The sequence below is a fragment of the Neofelis nebulosa genome, chromosome 4, assembly GCF_028018385.1.
Source record: "Neofelis nebulosa isolate mNeoNeb1 chromosome 4, mNeoNeb1.pri, whole genome shotgun sequence".
In the NCBI taxonomy this organism is placed as follows: Eukaryota; Metazoa; Chordata; class Mammalia; order Carnivora; family Felidae; genus Neofelis; species Neofelis nebulosa.
In genome coordinates this window covers 136,325,463-136,345,633 of record NC_080785.1, presented here as the reverse complement: position 1 = coordinate 136,345,633, position 20,171 = coordinate 136,325,463, and the positions used below count along the sequence as shown (strand labels likewise).

Here is a 20,171-nt window from a genome sequence, read left to right as displayed (position 1 = left end):
CATCCGCTGTGCGGTAGGATCCTTTCGGCCGGGCCCTTTCAGTCTGGGGGCTCCCCAGCGGAGTGTGGCCCAGCAGTCCTGTGCTCCAGTGACTGATGGACGCTTCAGTGTGAAGCAGGGAAGGGACTTGGCCAGAGCAACATACCTGGTGTGGGCCAGCTTGCTGGACTTAAGAGAATTGTCAGGTCTCAGCTCTGCCCCCAGTTCCCTTCCTGTTACAGACGCGCCCCTCCCGGCCTTAGCGGGGGATTATGGCAGGGCTAGGTGAGATCACGTGGGTATTAGTACTCGTGATCTATGACACCGAGCTGATTGATGAGAGGTATTATTTCTACTGCAGTAGAAACACCCAATACCCAGAAAATGAAAAGCTGTCATCACATCGATTCCTATTCACCACTGCATTGAGAGAATAATGTGTTGATAGAGTTTCTATACATAATTATCTCTAATAGCATGTGGATTTAAAAACCCCTCCAATTCAGTTGCCTTATTTCTTCTGCTGAGGTTCTGTAAGTGAAGGAGTTTGTCAGGTTCTGCAAAAATCCACCGAGGGTAGATCCACATGCGTTTCTTCCCAGAAGGTAAAATGAGTGTATTTTTGTTTATATCTCTTTTGTTTTGAAATTTCAGTTGGTGTGCTGTGACAGATACAGTTACTATTTTAAAAACTTTGTGAAAGATAAACATCATTTAAAAAGTACCGTAACTTGTGAAGAAGTGATCCCCCGTGGGAGTCTGTTGTGACACGGTGCATTGCACACCACAGAGGAATGAATTAACGCCTGGTCGCCCGGGGCCACCCCTTGCAGGCCTGCGCGCTCAGACTCCCCAGCCTCACGCGGCCACAAAGGCAGTGATGTGAGACTTGCCCGTAAGTCAGAAATTAGATTACTCCTCCTTGGGCACGTTTCTGGTTTTAAAATGGTTAAATCATCACGGATGAACCACTCTGGCCCATGTTTGGCGCTCTTCTGTGCCCGTGCTTGTTGTATAAACTACTTGGCACAAATATCCAAAAATGTCCCTTGAGATTGGAGGTGTTGATGGCTTATCATGCCAGAAATTCCCTTGGCTTGTGGTCAGGGGTTAAACGAGGGGAAAAAAAAGGACTTTGCCAACTTCTTCCCTTCAAGTTAACTTCTAAACATACAGCCATAATTCAGTCTAACTAATTATGACATTTGCTACTCTAGTGATACGTGCTTTGATAATCTAGTGTTCTTTGGTCAGTTTCTCATAATTAACATCTACTTACATTTTCGAAGAGAGAAGGAGTGAGACTGAAAGACAGGGTCGGAGGGAAGGAAAGAGAGAGCTTCCCATGGCTTGAAATCCCAGAATAGGGTGAAGGATTTGTCTGGGTAAGACATGGGAAGGCATGACGCCAGCTTTAAACAGAAACACCCTTCTGTTGTTGTCGAAGCCCTCCGTGTCTGGCCACTTGTTTGGAGAGCATATGCAAAGGAGGTGCATGGACGTGCTGTTCTTGCTGTGAGCCTCATCAGGAGATGGGAGGCCGGCCGGGAAGGGACGGCGCATGGTGGCCCTGCGCAGTCCTGTCCCCCCCACCACTTTCACAGCTTGTTGTGAGGAAGGTGGCCCCTTTGTCCAGAGTGCTAAAGAATCTGCAGTTGTTCAAGGACACGCGACATGTCATTTCACTGTAAACGTCCTGTTTCCCCCGAACCTGGTGCCTGAAAGCAGTTAGCCCGACATCCTGTAAAAGTCTAACTCTAGTGGAGCCCGTAGAAAATGGTTTCATGCGTGATGTGCTGCACCAAGTAATTATTTCCTAATATGTTAGCATGTTCCTTGTATTTATTACCAGCAGTTTATAGTTCCCTTAAGTAAAATGTAGAAAATAACTACATTTTAACTAAAAGCATAGGTCCCCACTGCCCTCCCTGTTGTGACCCATCATCCCATTACGCGATCTTCACAGGGCCTTCTTTGCAGACTCATAAGAAATATTGTGAGGGCTGTGTATCACAGCAGTCATTGACATCTGAAGACATTAAAATTGGTTTCTTTTTTTTTTTTTTTTTTTTTTTAATTTTTTTTTTTTCAACGTTTTTTATTTATTTTTGGGACAGAGAGAGACAAAGCATGAACGGGGCAGGGGCAGAGAGAGAGGGAGACACAGAATCGGAAACAGGCTCCAGGCTCCGAGCCATCAGCCCAGAGCCTGACGCGGGGCTCGAACTCACGGACCGCGAGATCGTGACCTGGCTGAAGTCGGACACTTAACCGACTGCGCCACCCAGGCGCCCCTAAAATTGGTTTCTTAATAATTTGCATAAAATACATCTACCATCATGGCTGTAAAATTAGGACCCATTCAAGCATATTGGTTTTTGTCTTTGACTTCTCTTCGTATTACCTTATCAAGCAGCAGTCTCTGAGAGTATGTCACCAAGCACCCAAAGTCGGGGGGCAGGAACCTTCTCACAGCCAAGACGAGCTTGACGCAGAGTACCTGCATTTACTAGAAGGCAAGGAGTTTTCAGCGTAAGTGACTCAGGGGAGCTTGAGTCATCAGACAGGGGGCGGGCGAGGTCCTTGCCAACTTTTAGGTCTTTGAAGTTGGTTTAGGAAACTTTGTGAACATTTTCAAATAGGATAATGGTGTTTGCACTTCAGAGTTTTAACACTCGGATGCGATTTAGTGTCTTACCACACATGAGACTGATTACATAGTGAAAGAGCCCTACTTGTGGAGCTGAGATGCACGTGACTTTGAGTGCCAGCTCCATACTACTGTGTGGCCCTGAGCAAGCTGTCTGTAAAATGGGACAGTAAGACCCATGCAAATGAAACAGAATAATTAGTGGCCATACCTGGTACAGGCCCAGCATGCCAGGTACAGAGTAGGCACAAATACTGGCTCCGAGCTTCCCCTCCCTCCTCTCTTGCAGAGGACGGGTTGGAATCGTGGGTTTATAAGACCCTTGTCCAGGGTACCCAGCAAGCGTTTGTGAGTGTCTGCTGTGTGTGGGGGGGCTAGAGACATGAAGGAAAATCGCAGATTATCTCTTCGCGTGCGGAAAAGACCCAGTTCCTAGCCAGTTCCTTTGAGCTCTGGTGTGCACCAGGCACTGTCCCAGACACTTCGCACAGACCCATGTAGTCCTAGATCCTGCTGCTGTCTGTGTCTTAGAGACGAGCAAACCGAGGCCACCAGCGCACCCAGTGGCTGTGAGCCCACATTCTGGAGTCAGCAAAGTTCAGGTCTTAGCTCTCCACTAAGTAAAACCTTCTGTGAGTTCTAGAACCTCTCTGAGCTTCAGTTTCCCCACCCATAGCGGGAGGTCGCAGTGACAGAAGTACCTGTCTCCTATGGTGCTTGACCTAGAGAGTAAGTGTGGTCCCTAAGGCCAGTCCGCTAGAAGAGTAGGGATTTAGTTTAAGGCTTGGTCTTTCTGACTCTGAAAGAGTCTTTCAGACTGGGCCCTGCTAACTCTTGCAGCCAGAGAGGGAAACAAAGTTGATTTGGGGTGGGGGGTTTGGACAGTACAGTTCGCCTGAAGTTTAATAAAGTACTACCTAAATTTCAGGCAGCTTTTCAATCTGGAAAAAAGTGTTTCACCTGTTTGTAACACAGAAGTGGCTACAGCAAAAGGGGACTCTAATATTCATGTAATTGGTAATATTCAGTCCTCAGATATGTGTCCTTTGTGGATAATCAAATACAGAACATAAAAGCACAAATGGATACATCTTTCAAAAAGTCATTGTCCTAATACATGCTACCAAAGGAAGGAGGTTCCGTGAGGGTCCTATTTCAGCAACATGTTTAGAAAGATATTTGGCAGAGATCAAATGACCTTCACAATTGTCCCCATGCCACAAAATTCAGAGGGGGAGGTGCTATTTCTGGAGCATCCTTCATGCATGTGCTCTGTTCGCCTAGCTCACGCAAGCTGAATCTTTAGAAAACCCTTTTGTGTTTATTACTTCTGTCTCCTTAGGGCCTCTTCAGGTTTAAAATACATCTTTGTATTTCTCTTAATAAAATATCGACATCATATACTGTGGTTTCTGTTTAAAAAAAAATCCTCCAATTCCTCTGTCCACAGGTATGGGTATTAAAATAATCAGTTTGACAGTCGTGGTATTCCGTGGAAGAGAAGGTGGGAAGGAAGCCGTGGGAGGATTGCCTGTTGAAATCAGCACCGACTGACAGGATGCAGAAAGGGCTAGAAATGTCGTTTCTCTACTTGGCCCATTATCTGAAGCCTGGAGACACAGAAAGCTTTACTCTTATAACTCAGAGGAATTTAGCCATTAATACCTAGAGTCCCTACAGCAATCTGCATACCTCTGTTTGCCCATTTTGTCTGAGACCAGAAAAGATAGAGGCGTTTCGGAGTCCCATTAAACAAGAGTGTTCCGTAGAAGGTGGGGGCCCTGTGAGAAGCGCAGCGAGCGGCGAGCCTCTCATACTGACGGCGGGTGTGTGAACACAGGCACACAACCGTGTGCACACGTAGGTCTGCTGCTGCACCCACGAGCAAGGTGAATTACGGGGCCTTGTTTTTGTTTTTATCCCTGAGCGTGTAGAGCGTTCTCCTGTCACCTCTCTTACGTGTGGTTCAGCGTCACTGCAAAAGCAGTGGAGCGTGTGCAGTTTGCACGCGTGCATCCTCTTCTGGAATCAGTCAGGTGGACACAGTGACAAGGAAGTGATTTGGGCAGAGCTTCGAGGGATTAGAAAGTACAAGTTCTGCCATCCACGTAACACAGTTAACAATACCTCCTTTGCGTGCCGGGTATTTTTATACGCACAGGTGGATTTGCAGCTGTGGTCACCACGCCTCTGGATGTGGCAAAAACAAGGATCATGTTGGCAAAGGTGAGTGTAAAACGTAACGTAGACACAGCAGATGTTTGTGTGTATCAGCACCAGGGCTCACGTGTATATAAGTGGCCAAGAGCAGGGTAACACTGATCTAGAACAGCAGCCTTACGCTGCCCTGCCGAGGCACGAATGACTGACGTTGATGGCAGTGTCCATAGTCGTCACTATGACCGGTGTCGCCACAGCTTTTGACCTTTAGGAAAACATTCTCACTGATGTTCTGTGAGAAGCATCAGATGGGCCTCTGCCTGGTAATACTGCTTTCCAGTGACCTCTGTTTTTACGGGCGACAGACCTGAGGCTCCCAGAGTTGACTGGCTTCACGCCAATGCCGCAGGTAAGCTAGAGGCTCTGAACTCAGATGATGCTTGGCCTTAACCGTCTGAATCAGGACAGTTGTCAGAATTGTTTGAAAAGTTTTCATTGAAAAGAAACATTGTTAGAAAGAGTCTGGACAGAGGTTCATGGAATGCCATGCACATAACCTATCTGGGGCCAAACAATAGAAAAGAAAGAGGCACACATACCCTTAGGGCAAAGTGCAGCCATAAGGGCGGAAATCTAATATGGAGGTTGACAAGGCCAAACCTGAGTATCGGTCCTGTTTTAAATTGAACTTGCTAGTACTCTTCGTTAAATGTGGTCATTAGCTGCTCCGATAAGTTCATAATTGGGCCACTTATACTGATACTCCCCTCTCTTCTCAGATCAGTTACTGTTGCTTTCTGTCTTTTTCCTGTCAAACAGTTGTTGGTGAGTTATCTAGATGAGGCCTGGCTCCAACCTAGAAATGCAGCTTCCAGTCAGTCAGTGCCTACCTGTGGGCTTGAATGGAGGGGCTTCTGGTCTGGTGAGGTCCTGGGGTCCTGATTGCAAAGAAGCTCCCCAGTCTACTTCAAACTGTCCTAGAAGACACTGGTTGGGGGCCAGGCATCTGAGGACATCATTTGGGGGATTTCATACGATAATGGCCTGTCTGTTGTCCTGTCGTGCAGGTTGGTTCCAGCACCGCTAGTGGGAATGTGCTCTCTGCCCTGCACGGGGTCTGGCGGACACAGGGGCTGGCGGGGTAAGTGCAAGATGGAATGTTCGACTGCCTTCCTGCGTCTCTTCCCAGCTCTTCCTCCTTTTAGCCTGAGCAGGAACCGCTTTGCGTCCTTCTGCCCGTCCTGGTTGGGTCTCTGTTCACATTGCACAAAACCCGTTTGATGGTGCCTGAGTGAGATGACAGTGCGCTCTTGAGTCGATGTGGCATCTAGCAAGTGATTGCCGGCCTTGGCGATCTTGATACTGGAGCGCCTCGGCAGGCTCGGCCCCCTCTCGGTTCTGGGCTCAGTTAGGTGATGCAGGAATGCACGTGAGCCAGCGTAACATTTAGAAGAAAGCAGTTGGGGTTGGGGCTACTTTTAGCTGCCGTCAGTCACAAATTACTTTCAGTGCCCCAGTGTGTGGCTCGTCACTTGCAACCCTCTCTCTTTTCCCCTCAGCGCCTCACCCTGCAAGCATCACGTCCTAAGATGCTTCCCTTGCAAAGCTTGCTTTCACCTTGCTTTTGCAGTCTGTAAACATGTCTAAACGTTGGGATCCGTACAGTCTGTGAAATTACCATGTTCTCTTTGGAATGACCTACGAGGGGTTTTCCTGAGAGAGCACAGCTTGCGGCCGCTTCTTGCAGGGCCAGGAGTGAGCCTGTTGACAGGGTGTGGCCGGTGGGGACAGCCCATCTGTGGCAGCGCCACCTCCTCATCGTAGTGCCGTGTGGGTGACTCGATGGGATCGCCGTGTTGTGTGCATTTGACTTGACAGGCTTTTCTTTCGGCTAGTTGATAGTTGGGGAACGTGGGGCACATAGGTCAGGCCCCAGGTAAGGTTTTTGCAGAACGGCCCCATTCTCTTCAAAATTTGCAACCGTTAGTTGCAAAAGTAGGTCCTGTTGGGTGGTTTTTTGTATGTGGCGGCCCTGAGGGACCGATGCTGGTTGCCTGACAGACTTCCGGGTTCTGAGAGGAGGACTGGGTTTACCAGAAAGGAACGCTTGAGTGCGACCAAGGGCATGGCAGAGCGGTGGCTTGTGCGCCACAGGCTGGCCGTTTACAGCTAACGTGGCGTGAGGAGGGGAGAACGCGATTGCTCGCGGCGCAGACACGCCGGTCCCGACACACATCTCACGCGGGCACCCAAGTGGCGTGGGAGGAGAAAGCTCTGGAGCAGCCTTTCAGTTAGCGGGTGAAAGATTCTCAGGGTTCCAGGTAGTTGTGGGCCACACAGAGATGGTGCTCGCAATGGCTCTGTTGAATCTAAAGTCACAGTGCTCGATTTCACTGCCCTGCTTTGTTTCCCGTGTGGCTCACACTGGATTCTGTGGCAACCGCTGGTCACACCTCTGCTCTGTGGAGTTGGTATCGAGCTGCAGGTGCGTCCGCCTTTCTTGAGAAAGTGGTGACATGTGGGTGTGGTGTGGTCGGCAAAACCCTGGCCACCGGGAGCCTGAGAGGCAGGAGCTCCCTTGAGCAGATGACTGAAACGAATCCCTCCCTGTCCCAGTGCTGGTGTCTACTTGCTGTCATGTGACCCGGCAGCGCCAGAATTCCGGCAGAGGATGGGTGTCGCGAGCCTTCCTTTCCGGGGCCCTGGACAGGTAATTGGGAATTTTGCTTACTTCTTAAGCCTTGGGCTCTCATTAGCATACACACTGTGGTCCTTGGCAGCCCGTTTCAAGCAGCCACGCTCGTCATTTAAGAAGTGATAGTTTTATTAGCTTCCTAGTAAGACGATAAAAGGCAACGAATAATTAGACAAAAGATTTTGGCTGAAAGCAAACAAAGCAAATCCCTGCCCACGTGGGCGGCTGCCCTCCCAGCGGCCCTGGGCGTCCTCAGCCCCGACAGGGTCTCTGCCTGCCTCTTCTGTCCGGCTCCGACACAGCCCTGCGGGCCCATCCTGCTGCCTCTGAACACACCTGCTGCGTTCCTGAGTGTTCTGGATCCTGGCAGGTAGCTTCCCTGGCGGCCGTGAGGCCCTGCTGGCCTCTCAGGGTGAAGTGGGGGTGCTTTTTGATCTCTGTGTCGGTTCACACAGGGGAAGGCTGTGTTCTGGCACAGACTTGGAATATAGGCTCTAGGGCAAACTGGTTTCTCCAAAATAAAAACACCACATGCTCATTCAGTCCAACAGCCGGAAAGTAGACGGGACGCCCGTTTGTGCCACATCGTTCATTCGTACTCGTCCTGTTAAGCAGCCGGCTTTTTGTGTTTCCTGACTGTGCCCTCGATGTCTTAACCGCTGCTGCCCCGTGTGCACCCCCTCCGAGCCCCGTGCTCTGCCCAGTACGTTTGTTACCTCGTTTGATCTGTGGTCCCCAGAACACAGCCGCACTCCACTCAAGTCTCTGCCTCCTCGTCTGGTTGGGGCGCTCACTGTACAAATTACTTGGCTTTAAGGCTATAATTATGTTAATGGATTCAATTGTCATCTGGTGAGACCATAAACTGCTTCCATCTGCCTCTTGCCAGAAGCAGCTGAGTTCATTAGCAGCAAAAGCTGCACCAAGACACGGGTTTCAGAAGTCAGATCGTGAGGGAGGATATCGTGGCCTAAGTGGTCTCATATCTCAGCTTCTGCTGACCTCCCTCCCGGCACCCTTCACTTTGTAGGCGGGGCGCCAGGAGTAATCCCTGTTTGGGGCCACAAGGTCCCAGTGGCCTCCGTGTGGTAATGGAGGAGTTTTGTCTTCACCTACCACCTTCTGCAAGAACGATCTGCATCATGCTGAGGCAGACAACTTTTTTCCTTGTATGGTTTTCATGGTTACTTCTAGAGAAGAGGTTCTCATTTCATCTGTGGGATTTTACTTCATGATTTAAATCCTTACTCAGCTAACAAAAGTAAGGGCCCCCTAATGCTCAGTCCCATTTTCCTCAGAAGTGCTAAGCATGCCATTCAGAGGGCAGGCCAGCTGACCTCTCCCAGCAGGTGTGCAGAAACCAGGCGGTGGGGGCTTTGTCTCCTGTCCACCGTCTTGGCCAGTCACCATTGTCCACCATTGCGGACATTTTTTCCTGTTTAAAAGGTTATGTCCTTTTCACATAGCCTGACCTGTATGTTTGGGCCCTGACCTGGGCCTGAGCCAAAGTCTTCTCACTAGAAGTCCACTAGTTCTGATTTTTTCTGCTTACAAAAGTAAATGCTTTTGGTAAGAAGACTGTCATTCGAGAAAGATAGGGGTTGTCTCCTCTACTCCTGCCCTCCGGAGAGAGTTTAGGGCCCATCCCTGCCGCAGAATCAGATGACACACACAGCTTTGGGACTTTTGTCAGAACCTGTTGGATTTTCGGTCGTGGATCCCGGGGCCTACCTCATTTTTACCGGCTGCGTAGTGTCCCCCCCCGTGTGGACATGGCACCAGAATTTGTGTAACCAGCGGGGGTCTGCAGTTTCTCTGGTACCAGCAATGCCAAGATGCACAACTCTGAACAGTTACCTGGGCACAGCTACAGGATGGCTCTTAAAGAGTGAACTCCAGTTTGCACCCCCAGTAACATTCTTTGACTTGGCCTTTCTTTGTTCCAAAGTCGTGCCACCGACTGGCCTCTTGTGCGTGGGGACAGAACCTGGGGGACGTGCACTCTGCCTAGCCCGTTCACCTTTCTTGTCCTTCCTCAGAGGAAAAGACAAATAGGGCCTCCATGGAGATTGGCCTCCCTGTTCTGGTGTCACATCCGTGGGCCTCTAAGGACCAAATGCATCTGAGTCACTGGGAGGGGGGCGGGCAGAGTCGTGGGGAAGATCTCCAACACCCGAGACTGCCTTCCATCGCTGTGGCTGGCCGTGCCCACCCGAGGAGTCAGGCCTTTGACTCCTTTACAAAAGTCTGTTCCTCCATCTCTCAAAGAGCCAGTCTGGAAGTTTTCCGCAGGACTGCTGTGGGGACAGAGTTCTTGTTTCTTGGCTAATTACTGGACCTAATTGCGAGGCTCCCAAATAAGCTGTTTGGTACTGAGCCACGTTAGCCAGCAAACAGCTGGGCCCAGACTTCAACAAGTCTACTTGGGAATGTAATTTAGTGCCATTCTGAAAGGAAAAAGCACACGTTTTAAGTGCTGTGTGGGGTTTAATGATCATGGTGTGTTGAGTTGAGCAAGCTGTGGGTGTTGGAATTTAACCTAACACACACCAATTTAAAAAAAAAAATCTTTCCTGCTTTTTCCCTTCCCTAGATTATTTGCAGGTGTCTTCCCTCGAACGGCAGCCATCAGTCTGGGAGGCTTCATCTTTCTTGGTGCTTATGACCAAACCCGCAGCTTGTTATTGGAACTTGGCAGAGGGAGCCCCTGAATCCAGGACGGCCCCACATGCACCTCTGTCCAGAAAGGGGGCTGCTGTGCGCACGGGCTCCCTTCCGGCGAGCAGCTGCTTGCCCATCTGAACCGCCTGCACCATGCCCCTGTGTGTGAGGATAGGACCTTGAGGATGTCTTGCCTGCTCCAGGCTGGCTGGAACGCCAACTGCCACCTGTCTGCCAGAGCGCCAAGAGGACCGTGTCCACAGCGGTACTTGCGACCATTTTCTCAGAACCCGTTAATAAATAAGTTTGGTGATGCCGAGTCCAGGCTGCTCAGAGCCGTCATTTGATCTGTATCTGATCTTGCATTTCCTGCCACCTGCCAGTGGACGCAGCGGAAGGCAGAGAGGGTTCTCCTTCCGAAAGGATGGCTAGACCGGGAACAGGAAGGAGACTCAGGAGAAGTGCACGTGGGTGGGTTTCTCTCTATTGTGAGAGCTTAGGGCTTTGTTTAAAAAGCATGAACTGCAGGTGCATAGCCGGCATTCTATTAGGCAACTGGGCTGCTGCTCTTAATTACCCTCAGATTTCCCCCGAAAACACACAGTTATATTATTTTACAGAGAAGGATCCACCGGCCGGCGTGGTGTGTGTGAAAGCAAGCCGGTAGTTGCAGCTCCAGGGACGAGGTGGGCCCGGTGCATCCGAGGAGGGTGCTGAGCCCCCCCCCCCCCCCCCCCCCCCCCCCCAGGGGCCTGGGCTGGCTGGGGAACAGAGCAGGGTTTCTTCCTTCCTAATCGGGAAGGTTTATTGTCTGCAGTTAGAAGGGGAGGTCACCATTTCAGAGCTTGACTAATAAGCTCCAGGTGTTAGAAAAATTCAGAGAGAAATCTCAGGAATCTAGTGGTGGTGTATCCTCCCTGGGGCTAACGTATAGGATTTTGCTTCGCATAAAAAAATTTCCCCCTTTCTGGGGAAAAAAAAGATAATTAAAGGCAGAATAAGTGCATTTGGTTTGTGAGTTTCTGGAATGGAACATACTGCTTACAATGTCACTAGACAAATGACCCCAGCCACCCAATGAACATTCATAAATGAACCTTTATTAAAGACACTGCAACACCGTTTGTTAGACACTTCAATATTTTACATGTTTTTCAATGTACACTGTACCAAAATTTCTATAAATAAATAACTTTGTACATAAAAGTAATACTTCCTCTTTCACATTGCCTCTCAGAAGCAGCAAATTCACATATTTTGTGGAAGTAACATGAATCAGTTGACGGTTGAGAACACAATTCTAAATGTGCTTACCTTTTGCAACAGTGATGACATCAGACAGTGAAATTTAACAACCCTTTTGTCAATCTCTCCCTTCAGCTTTTTCGCTAAAGGAACTTGCTTTCCGAGATCTTAAGGACCTTGTTTCAATGTCAGTTTTCCTGAACTACACATTGGCACTCACAAGATGGTTAGCTTCGGGTCTCAAAAGTGCAAGTATACCCAGGTGCGGGGCCTAACCTCGTACAGTCCCAGCCCGGGTCGGCTATGGGAGGGAAGGGTGTGGACAGACATGCCCCGGATCCTCAGTAGAGAGAAGCTAGCCCTGAAAGTAAGGACTCGATCCTTTTCCTCCCCCGCAGTCAACACAGTATTAAGGATATTGGCAGAACTAAAACAGCACTATTGAAAAAATCCACAGGTACCAACACCAGCAGCATCTTATTAAAAAGCCTCAAATGACAATCGAGTGATACAACCACCACATCTGCTTTTCTCACGGAAGGAAGAAAGGCAGTGCTCAGTTGTTTGGAACAAACGCTTGTGGTGGGTTCACCCCCCTTCTGCTTGGCGAGGAACTTACAAGAAAAAAGCACATATGGCAAAGGTACGTGACGCAGGCGTCTCGGGACTCTGCGGGGGGGGGGGGGGGTGGTGGTGAGCTCCAACAGCCTCCACACAGGAGCAATTCTGACAGGAAGTTCATTCCCACGCAGATGACGGCTGTGGCGGGAAAGCAGGCTAGGGGGTCTGTCCTGTGAAGTGCAATACAAATCCAAGGACTTTCCATCCTTCCCACCCACCAGAAACTCCTGGGAGCAAATGTGGTTTTTAGCTTCTAGAAATTCCATCCATGCATTAAGGCACCAGAACCATCCCCCCTCCCCAAATTAAACAGCAACCTGATAGGAAAAATAATATTGTCAAAATTGTATGATTTCTTTGTTAACCATGCACTAAAGATTAAAATAGCCTCTGCAAAAGATATATAATATATATGAAATCTCTGAAAACTCTTATGTACAATGGTATCAAATACTTTTCTGTTTTGTACACAACAGCCTCTGGCAGTTCTGTGCTGTGGCTGCAAGTCCTTTAAACTACGGATACTCCACATGGAAGTTTAAAACCTATGTACACATCAGTGACGCTTGAACCCAAGCTTCCTCACAGCCTCTCCTACCTCTTTCCTGTAGAGACGGACACAAGAGCTGAGGTAGACAAAGCCTAGATTTTCGGTGCAAAGAGCAGGGGCACGCCCCGTTTCCCGGGTGGCTGTCCTGTCAGTGGTGGGTACTCGGGACTGGAGTCACATGCTTTGGGGAGGTGTCCATTGTAAAGAAGCAAGTGCTGGCCTTCGCCGGGGATGTCGTGACAGCCCGAGGAGGCTTCTGTGAGCTCAGGACTGCCTGGAGTTAATGTCAAGGGAGGCTGGAGGTCCACGGAGTCTGACTCACACAACCTTGCTAAAGTCCAAGAAGAGGCCCCTGTGAGAAAGGAGAGGACGCGTCAGAGCCTCCAGTCTGGCTGCTGCCCTGCCCCCACCCACCTGCCGGGAACTCCCTGGAAGACACTGAACATCTACCTTTTCCATCCAGAGGTGCTGTGGGCTTTTTCTTCAAGGAGGCTGGCATTCTGTCATGGTTACTGGGGTAGAGGGACGCCCTGCAGTCGGCGCGGGACCCGTCAACAGTCCCACCGGTCAGATGGTGCGGAGAATGTTCTCGGTCACTCTGACTGGGCTCCGGGCCGCTTAGCGTACCTGCCTGTGTATGGTCTCTGGGCACAGGCTGAGGACGGGATGCCTGTTCCTTGCAACTGCTGTCCGGGTCAGTGGTGTAGTCACCGCACACAACCGGGCCGCTGTGCTCTGCAGGGCCAAGCCAGAGCCGGGTTAGAGCCATGGCCACAGAAGTGTGCGTCCCCACACAGGAGAGGGAGCTGAAGTCCCCTGCTGTGAGGCTGCAGCCCTGCTTAGACCAACGCTGTGGAAGTCCCCTCTCTCCCAATTATGGTCACAGAAAAAGGACTGGGCAAACAGGAAGCCATTAACGAAGAGTGGGGTCCTCCACGTTTCAACATTTCAGATTAATTTCTGTATCAGAGCGAGTGGCCCTACTGTTCTGCTCAGAGAAAGAAACCCCATGGAATGACATACCACGTAGGGGCAGGAGGCACCTTGATCAGAAATACCCTGGTGAAAAGGTTCTTCAATTTGGGCCATGCCCTTTACTTAAATTGCTCATAAATCTGGAAACTTCAAGCCCAGGATCACCATACCACAGATTGATGTAAGACACCTCCTACTCTAGAATTATGAGAGCCAGACCACAGCTTCCTGTTTACACACTGAATACCAAATTCTAAGACCATTAATTCCTCTTTCCCTTTCATTTAATGAACAAGTCAACCCAAATTTTAAGAACCAAAGACTATTCCGGATAAAAGCATCTCTTACCCATCTTCTGTGGGCCAGGTCTCCGCTGGGCTTTCTCAGTCACGGCCCAGGGCTCCTTGTTATAACCAGCACAGGGCTTGGGCTGCCTGCACGTCATGCCATGAGTGTCCACCTCTGAAAAGAGGCTTGTGTCTCTTGGACACACACCTGTAGTAGATTCCCACAGTTAGAAATGCCGGACTTACCTTTTCACAGTAAGCTTTAGGAGAACAATGGGCAAGGCTACCAGAATAGTCCTTCTTAAAATGTTGTTGACAGAGGTAGGTGCCTGGGCAGACCAGCAAGAAACATTTTGTAACAGGCTTCCCAGCAGTCAGGCCTTCCAGTGTGCAGAGCCATGGTGGTGAGCAATTCTAAGAATAAACTTGTCCCCAACAGTCTCCCCTGTGGAGGAGGCTCGCCTGGCAGAGCATTCTAGTAGCAGGGACCGGACTACAGTGCAGGCCTGGGCCCTTCCCCTATGGGTTGGTTTCAGGCCCTATAATGTCCTGTTGGACCTCTTCTTTCAATCCTACCCTATCCTGACTAGGAGATCCTGAGCCCCTTCTAAAGCAACCTCCTGCGGTCTGGACTTTTAAAACCCTGCAAAACTTGAACAGGGAAGAGCCAACAAAGATTTAACAGAAGGCTGGAGTCTGCCTTCTAGGTCAGCTGTGCTCAACCTAAGGCCACACACCTGCCCCGGGAAGGGGCCAGAGGCCACCTCCAGCTCCTGAGGACAAGATCACATCAGGCTTGGAGTCCTTACCGTTGCTCTCAATGTGCCCATTGGCCTGATGGCCACCCTCAGTCCTGATCACAGTTTCCTGTCGGTCAGAAAGAGTCCCCTGAGAAGACAGGTAGCTTGGAACATCTGGTGGCACAATGGTTTCATCTGCGAGGAGACAGGACAGTCAGATACTAGGTGTCCCAATCCTTCGTGGTGATAAGGAATGAAATGCTTGTTCAGTATCAAGCCCAGACACAGCACAGCCACCAGCATCCGCCCAGGCTGTGCAGAGAGACTGTCTGCAGGGCCCAGCTTAGCCTTCCTTTCCACCTGGGTGTAAAAACAGTGTGGCAATCGGAGGCCTGAGGCCACCAGAGAGAGCAATGATGCCAAGAGAACCACAACACCATCAGGTCACTGCAGCAACAAGCCACCACATGGCCACCATGTAATGGGGCGCCTCTGGACCCGGCCTCCTCCACAGGGATCCCTGCTTTTCTCCTGCCCTGAAAATAAACTCAGTCAGCAGTGGCTAACCTGTGTTGGTGACACTGTATTCCTCACTCTTCTTCCTGGTCTGGTAGATGATGCACACCCAGACCAGGGACGTCAGGACAATACTGCACACCACAGCGATGGTGAAGATGCCCACGGTGGTCCCATCCTTCCTGCAGCCGGGAGTGGGCAAGATGCTCAGCTGGCTGTGGGCGCGCTCTGTGCCCAGGGCATTGGACATCTCGCAGGTGTACTGGCCCGCGTCCTCCACCACCACGTTCTGAACCACCAGCAGCTGGTTGCCGGGGGTGAAGTGGTGGCGTTCGGTGAGGCTCAGAGGGCGGTTCCCCTTGAACCAGGTGATGCGGGGTGCAGGGCTCCCGGTCGCCTTGCACTGGAGAGCCACCGTTTCTCCCATGGATACCACACGGTCTTCCAGAGGCACCACCAAGGACGGGGTTTCTGCAGGAAGTTAGAGGAAGCCTTCCGGTTATTCTACGGGCCTGCCTTGTCTTCTGGGCAAAGAACAGTCCAGCATGTCAATGAAATGCCCTATGAGATCGTTATCAGACTGGCAAGCTTTTCAGAAGACCTACCAGAGTAACTAAATCTTTCCCATTGTGGGGGGTGGCTCCCACAAGGAGGGGAAGTAACCTTGAGCCACAGGAGCCCCTACTGTCCCCCACCTGCCCTGTGCCACACTTCTGCTTCTAAAGCAGGCCACACCCAGCCAGCGTAAGGACAGTTCTAGAATGTTCCATACCAAAGCCCTCTACTCTAATTCACTGTGGATCTTAAACAAAAAAACAGAAAAAAAACAAAACCACTTGAAGAGAATATTAGAAAGCAACTCAAAATTTGAAACCAACAGAACCAGCACACCACACTCCGCTCCACACCGTAGGCTCCATCCTCGGAGAACCTGGCCTCTAGGTGTCTGGCACTTGAGGCCCCTCTTCCACACCCACACCCTCGTGCACTTATGTACTTAGCGTACGAGCGGTCGGACCTAAGACTGTCAGAGTGGCATTGGCTGAAACGGTGCCGGCTGAGTTCTGGGCCGTGCAGCTGTAAACCCCCATGTCATCTATTTTCACGTCCGTGATGAAAAACACATCGTCATCGGGCATGACGTGCATGCGTCGTTCGCGAGCAGCGGGGAAATCGGTGCCTCCGTCCTTCTGCCAAGCGATCTGGGGGTTGGGGTGGCCGGTGGCGGCACACTCAAGGCGGGCCATCGTGCCCGTCCGGATGGCGATGTCGTGGGGTATTTTGGTGAATGATGGCAACACTGCAAAATACATATGATGTACGGTCAGGCTCGCGTCATGGGAAAGCCGGATGCAAAGGCCAGGACGACCCTCTGCCAAGAAGACCTCCTGCTCTGTGTTTGCATGTCCCCTGGGCACCCTTCGTGCCAATGTCTGCTTCGAACCACTCGCACCATCTTTGAGCAGCAGGCTTCCCCAAACTGCCCGCCTCTCCCTTCCCTTGGGCCGCCCTTGTTCACCTGAGCCTGGCTGTCATCCCCTCAAATGAAGACTTCATGAAGCGTTTTGCCTTTTGTTTCTCACATGGCTGTCGACGCGGGGACACTCGGTAAATACTAGGGTCTGACACATGACTGCCTTAATTAAGCACCAGAACAGAGCCTGGGAAATACAAATGATCTGCTCCAGCAAGACACGATTACGGCAAGGATAGTGACATGCCCTCACCCTGGGCAGAGCGACAGGACGGCATGTCCCTCCCAAAGACACCTGTGGTGGAGACTTGGTGTTGGGGCCACAGTACTGCACCCACGCGAGCTCAAGTATACACCAGCTTATTTCGGCCAAGACTTCCCTGACACGGGGAAACATCCAGCCACACGCCAGGCATCGCTGCCGTTCCCATCAAGGTTACTTTGGTAGAAAAGTCTAACAGTTCACTGAGTTTTTGATAAAGAAGACTCCTTCAGAATAAGCCAAGACAACAGGCCACAGTGGGTAAAGAATGTGTTTTCCTGTGGTCTGTGAGGGCTTAAAGACAGTGGTTCCAGCACTTTTTAACTGGAGGCTTAATAATCAGGAAAAGCTTACCAGGTTACTTTGGGGGGGCGGTGCCTAACTACTCTAGCTATTAACGTCTCTTCTTCTGCCCTAAACTCACTGCAACAATAGCCCTGGAATAAGCCCTGAAAAAAGCCAGCTTGATAGGCTCTAAAGCTGGTTACAGAGTAAAAACTCCTCATCAAACACCCCAGGGCCATCCTATCGGGCTGGCAGTCCACAGGCTCCGTGGCCATCTACTCAGAGGGCAGGAGCTTCCCCACAATCGGCATACGCTTGGAACCTGGACACCAAACATCATGGGTGGTAGAGAACAAATGTATAAAAATGTAAGGACGGCGCCCTTCGTGTCACTTAGCAACCGGATAAAAAAGTCACCAAAACCAAAACAGACAATTCACTGAGAATAACTTCAATCTATAAAACATGCTCTGGGGCCGACTGGACAGTAATATCCCAGTGAAGCTTAGGGGTCTCCCATCTGCATCCTTCCTGTGTGGATGTGCAGGACTCTTACACCGGGGCACAGAGCACTTCCTCACCATTCACAACGAGTCTGGCCTTGTGCGAGTAGGTGGAGCCGAAGTGGTTGGTGATGACACACTGATAGCGGCCCTCGTCCCCGAAAGTGACACGGCGCAGGTGCAGGATGGTGGTGTACTCCATCACCACCCCATCCTGCGCGCGCACGTGGGCAAAGTTCTCCATGTCGGCATTGGCCAGGACCTCGTTGTCCTTCTTCCAGGCGAAGGTCATCGGGGAGCTGCTGCTGCTGGCTGCCGAGCACGTGAAGCGGATGTCCTTGCCGACCACGGCCATGGTGGGCTCTGGCTGGGTGATGATCTGTGGCTTTGGTAGGTCATCTGGGGAGAGAAGAACCAAATTTAAGGCTCTCAGGACACACGGGGACCTCATCTTTCAGTGTCACTGCACAGCCTCCCACACTGTAAAGGCCAGGAAAATCCATGGATATCTGGCTTTATCCAGTTCTAAACCCATGAGCAGGGATCACCTCTGTGACCACATTCCTTGATTACAATGCGTCTGCTATTACTCATGTACCAAAAGCATCGATTTTAGGAGTTTCCACGAGAATACTACACTTGGCTTCACTTGCTTACCTTAACACAAAACACACTAACAGACAGGAACCACCCGCCATGACTGCACAGACCTTACCATAAACTTTACTCCAAAGGAATGGGGGAGAAAGCACTTCCAGAATGTGAGAAGAGCTCTTCCAAAACTGCACTTCTTTAATGTAGGGAGAACACTAGCAAAAATGGTTGTAATCAACAGTTTCAGAATTCTGGAAAATAACCAAAGGCTGTAACAGCCCATGAAGGACGGACTCAAGAACATGTCTGAATCTCAGGAAGAAAAGTGAGCTTTGTGGCATTCTAACTTAAGTCCCATCCCTCTCTCCCCTAGCCTTAAAACCCAACAGCGTAGCAACCACTGAGAGGGGCAAAGTAGGTTTGGAGCCCCCGCCACCCCCCGCCCAAAAGCCCCATCCTCTGGGCTGGCATGATCGGATCTGATGTAGTTTTCTGAGCAGGGAAGCCCTCCCCCTGGGCTTCCATTTGATGAAAATAGTCAGCAGGCACCGACGAAGCACTTTGAGTTGGAGCCAACAAGACACTGGCCGCAAAACTAAAAAGGAAAAGCAGCGCGTGAAATGTTGATGGTGGGCTTTGAAAAGGTCTACCGTGTTCCTGAGGATGTAGAAGGCCACATGCATGTGCAGCACCGTATGCTTGCCCAAGAAAGGCCTGAGAGGATCCTAATTTCTTACCTGTGATTAGGGATCAGCACAAACAGGAAGTGGTGGCACACCCCCCGGCACACAACATGGATGCTGGACAAAGGATGGGAGACTTTCTGAAGTGATCTAAGGACTGTCTGTCCAGGTAGTAGCTAACCAGGGCTACTGGTTACTGGCGGCATCCAACAGACTTTAAAGTATTTGTCCAGAAATTGTAGTAACACAGAGAACAACAACAAACCAAGGGGAAGACAGAGAGGGAATCTGATGCCCAGAGTTGCCACATTATTTTAAAGACTCTGTTTCCAACAAAAAACTATCAAACTAGATAAACAGGAAAAAAGCAGTCAGTGGAAACTGAAGGAAGCGCAGATCTTGGACTTTTAAAGACCTTAAAGTGGCTTTATAAATATGTTCAAAGAACGAAAGGAAATCATGTCGAAAAAAGTTAAAGGACAGTATGTGAATACTTTCCCACCAAAGAACACCAATAAATAACTAGAAATAGAAGTAAACAAAATGTAAATTTTGGAGGTTAAAAGTATAACTGAAATGAAAAATTCACTCGAGGGGCTCAGTAGCCCGTGAGCAGGCAGAATTGGTGAAATTGAGACCATCCAATCTAAGAAACAAACAAACAAAAAAAAAAAATGAAGGATAATGGACATTCACAGAGACCAGTGGGACAGCGTCAAGTGTAACAACGTAAAAATAATGGGAATCTAAGAAGGAGAAACAAAAACAAGGCATTTCTAGAAATAATAGCCCCAGACTTCCCAAACTCGATAAATAGGCATCTACACATCCAAGAAGCTCAAAGAACCCAAATAAACTCAAAGCCCTCACCTGGAAGCTTCAGTCACACTTTCAGAAGTCAAAGACAAATGAATCTTGAAAGAAACACAAGAGCTGCAACCTATCACACAGAAGGAATCCTCAATGACATGACAGCTGATTTCTCATCAGAAACCATGGAAGGCAGTAGGAAGGCATATTCAAAGTCCTGAAACAGACTGTCAACTAAGAATTCTATATCCAGCAAAACTAACCTTCTCAAGTGAGGGAGAAATTAAATCACTCTCAGATTTACAGACAAATCACCCACTGGAAATCACTGCTACCAGACCTGTCCTACAAGAAATACTAAAGGGAATCCTTCAGGCTGAAATGAAAAGACACAACAGTAACTGAAATCCACACAAAGAAATAAAACACACCATTAAAAGTAAACACACAGGTCAGTATGCAAGGACGGTCTAAGTGTATT

The 20,171-nt window shown here is 49.8% G+C and overlaps 2 protein-coding genes across 12 annotated transcripts in view; one reads left to right on the top strand and one right to left on the bottom strand.

Annotated features, from left to right (window-relative positions):
* SLC25A26 (solute carrier family 25 member 26) overlaps positions 1–10,464 on the top strand; it is a 139,450-nt gene extending 128,986 nt beyond the window's left edge. For 6 of the 11 annotated variants that reach the window (XM_058726252.1, XM_058726253.1, XM_058726254.1 and 3 more), the window contains 4 exons: positions 4,791–4,855; positions 5,857–5,930; positions 7,406–7,499; positions 10,078–10,261. In XM_058726252.1, the coding sequence (XP_058582235.1) occupies positions 4,791–4,855; positions 5,857–5,930; positions 7,406–7,499; positions 10,078–10,149 (305 nt within the window). In that variant the 3' untranslated portion in view covers positions 10,150–10,261. Of the gene's footprint in view, positions 1–4,790; positions 4,856–5,856; positions 5,931–7,405; positions 7,500–10,077 lie in introns of all 11 variants that reach the window. The other 5 variants (XM_058726245.1, XM_058726251.1, XM_058726247.1 and 2 more) reach the window with 2 other exon arrangements.
* A 761-nt stretch (positions 10,465–11,225) lies between these two features.
* LRIG1 (leucine rich repeats and immunoglobulin like domains 1) overlaps positions 11,226–20,171 on the bottom strand; it is a 116,328-nt gene continuing 107,382 nt past the window's right edge. Inside the window, exons 13-19 of the mRNA XM_058726242.1 lie at positions 17,682–18,002; positions 16,098–16,379; positions 15,131–15,550; positions 14,633–14,758; positions 13,885–14,031; positions 13,012–13,296; positions 11,226–12,913 (exon numbers count right to left, since the gene is read on the bottom strand). Of these exons, the coding sequence (XP_058582225.1) occupies positions 12,654–12,913; positions 13,012–13,296; positions 13,885–14,031; positions 14,633–14,758; positions 15,131–15,550; positions 16,098–16,379; positions 17,682–18,002 (1,841 nt within the window). The 3' untranslated portion in view covers positions 11,226–12,653. The remainder of the gene's footprint in view (positions 12,914–13,011; positions 13,297–13,884; positions 14,032–14,632; positions 14,759–15,130; positions 15,551–16,097; positions 16,380–17,681; positions 18,003–20,171) is intronic.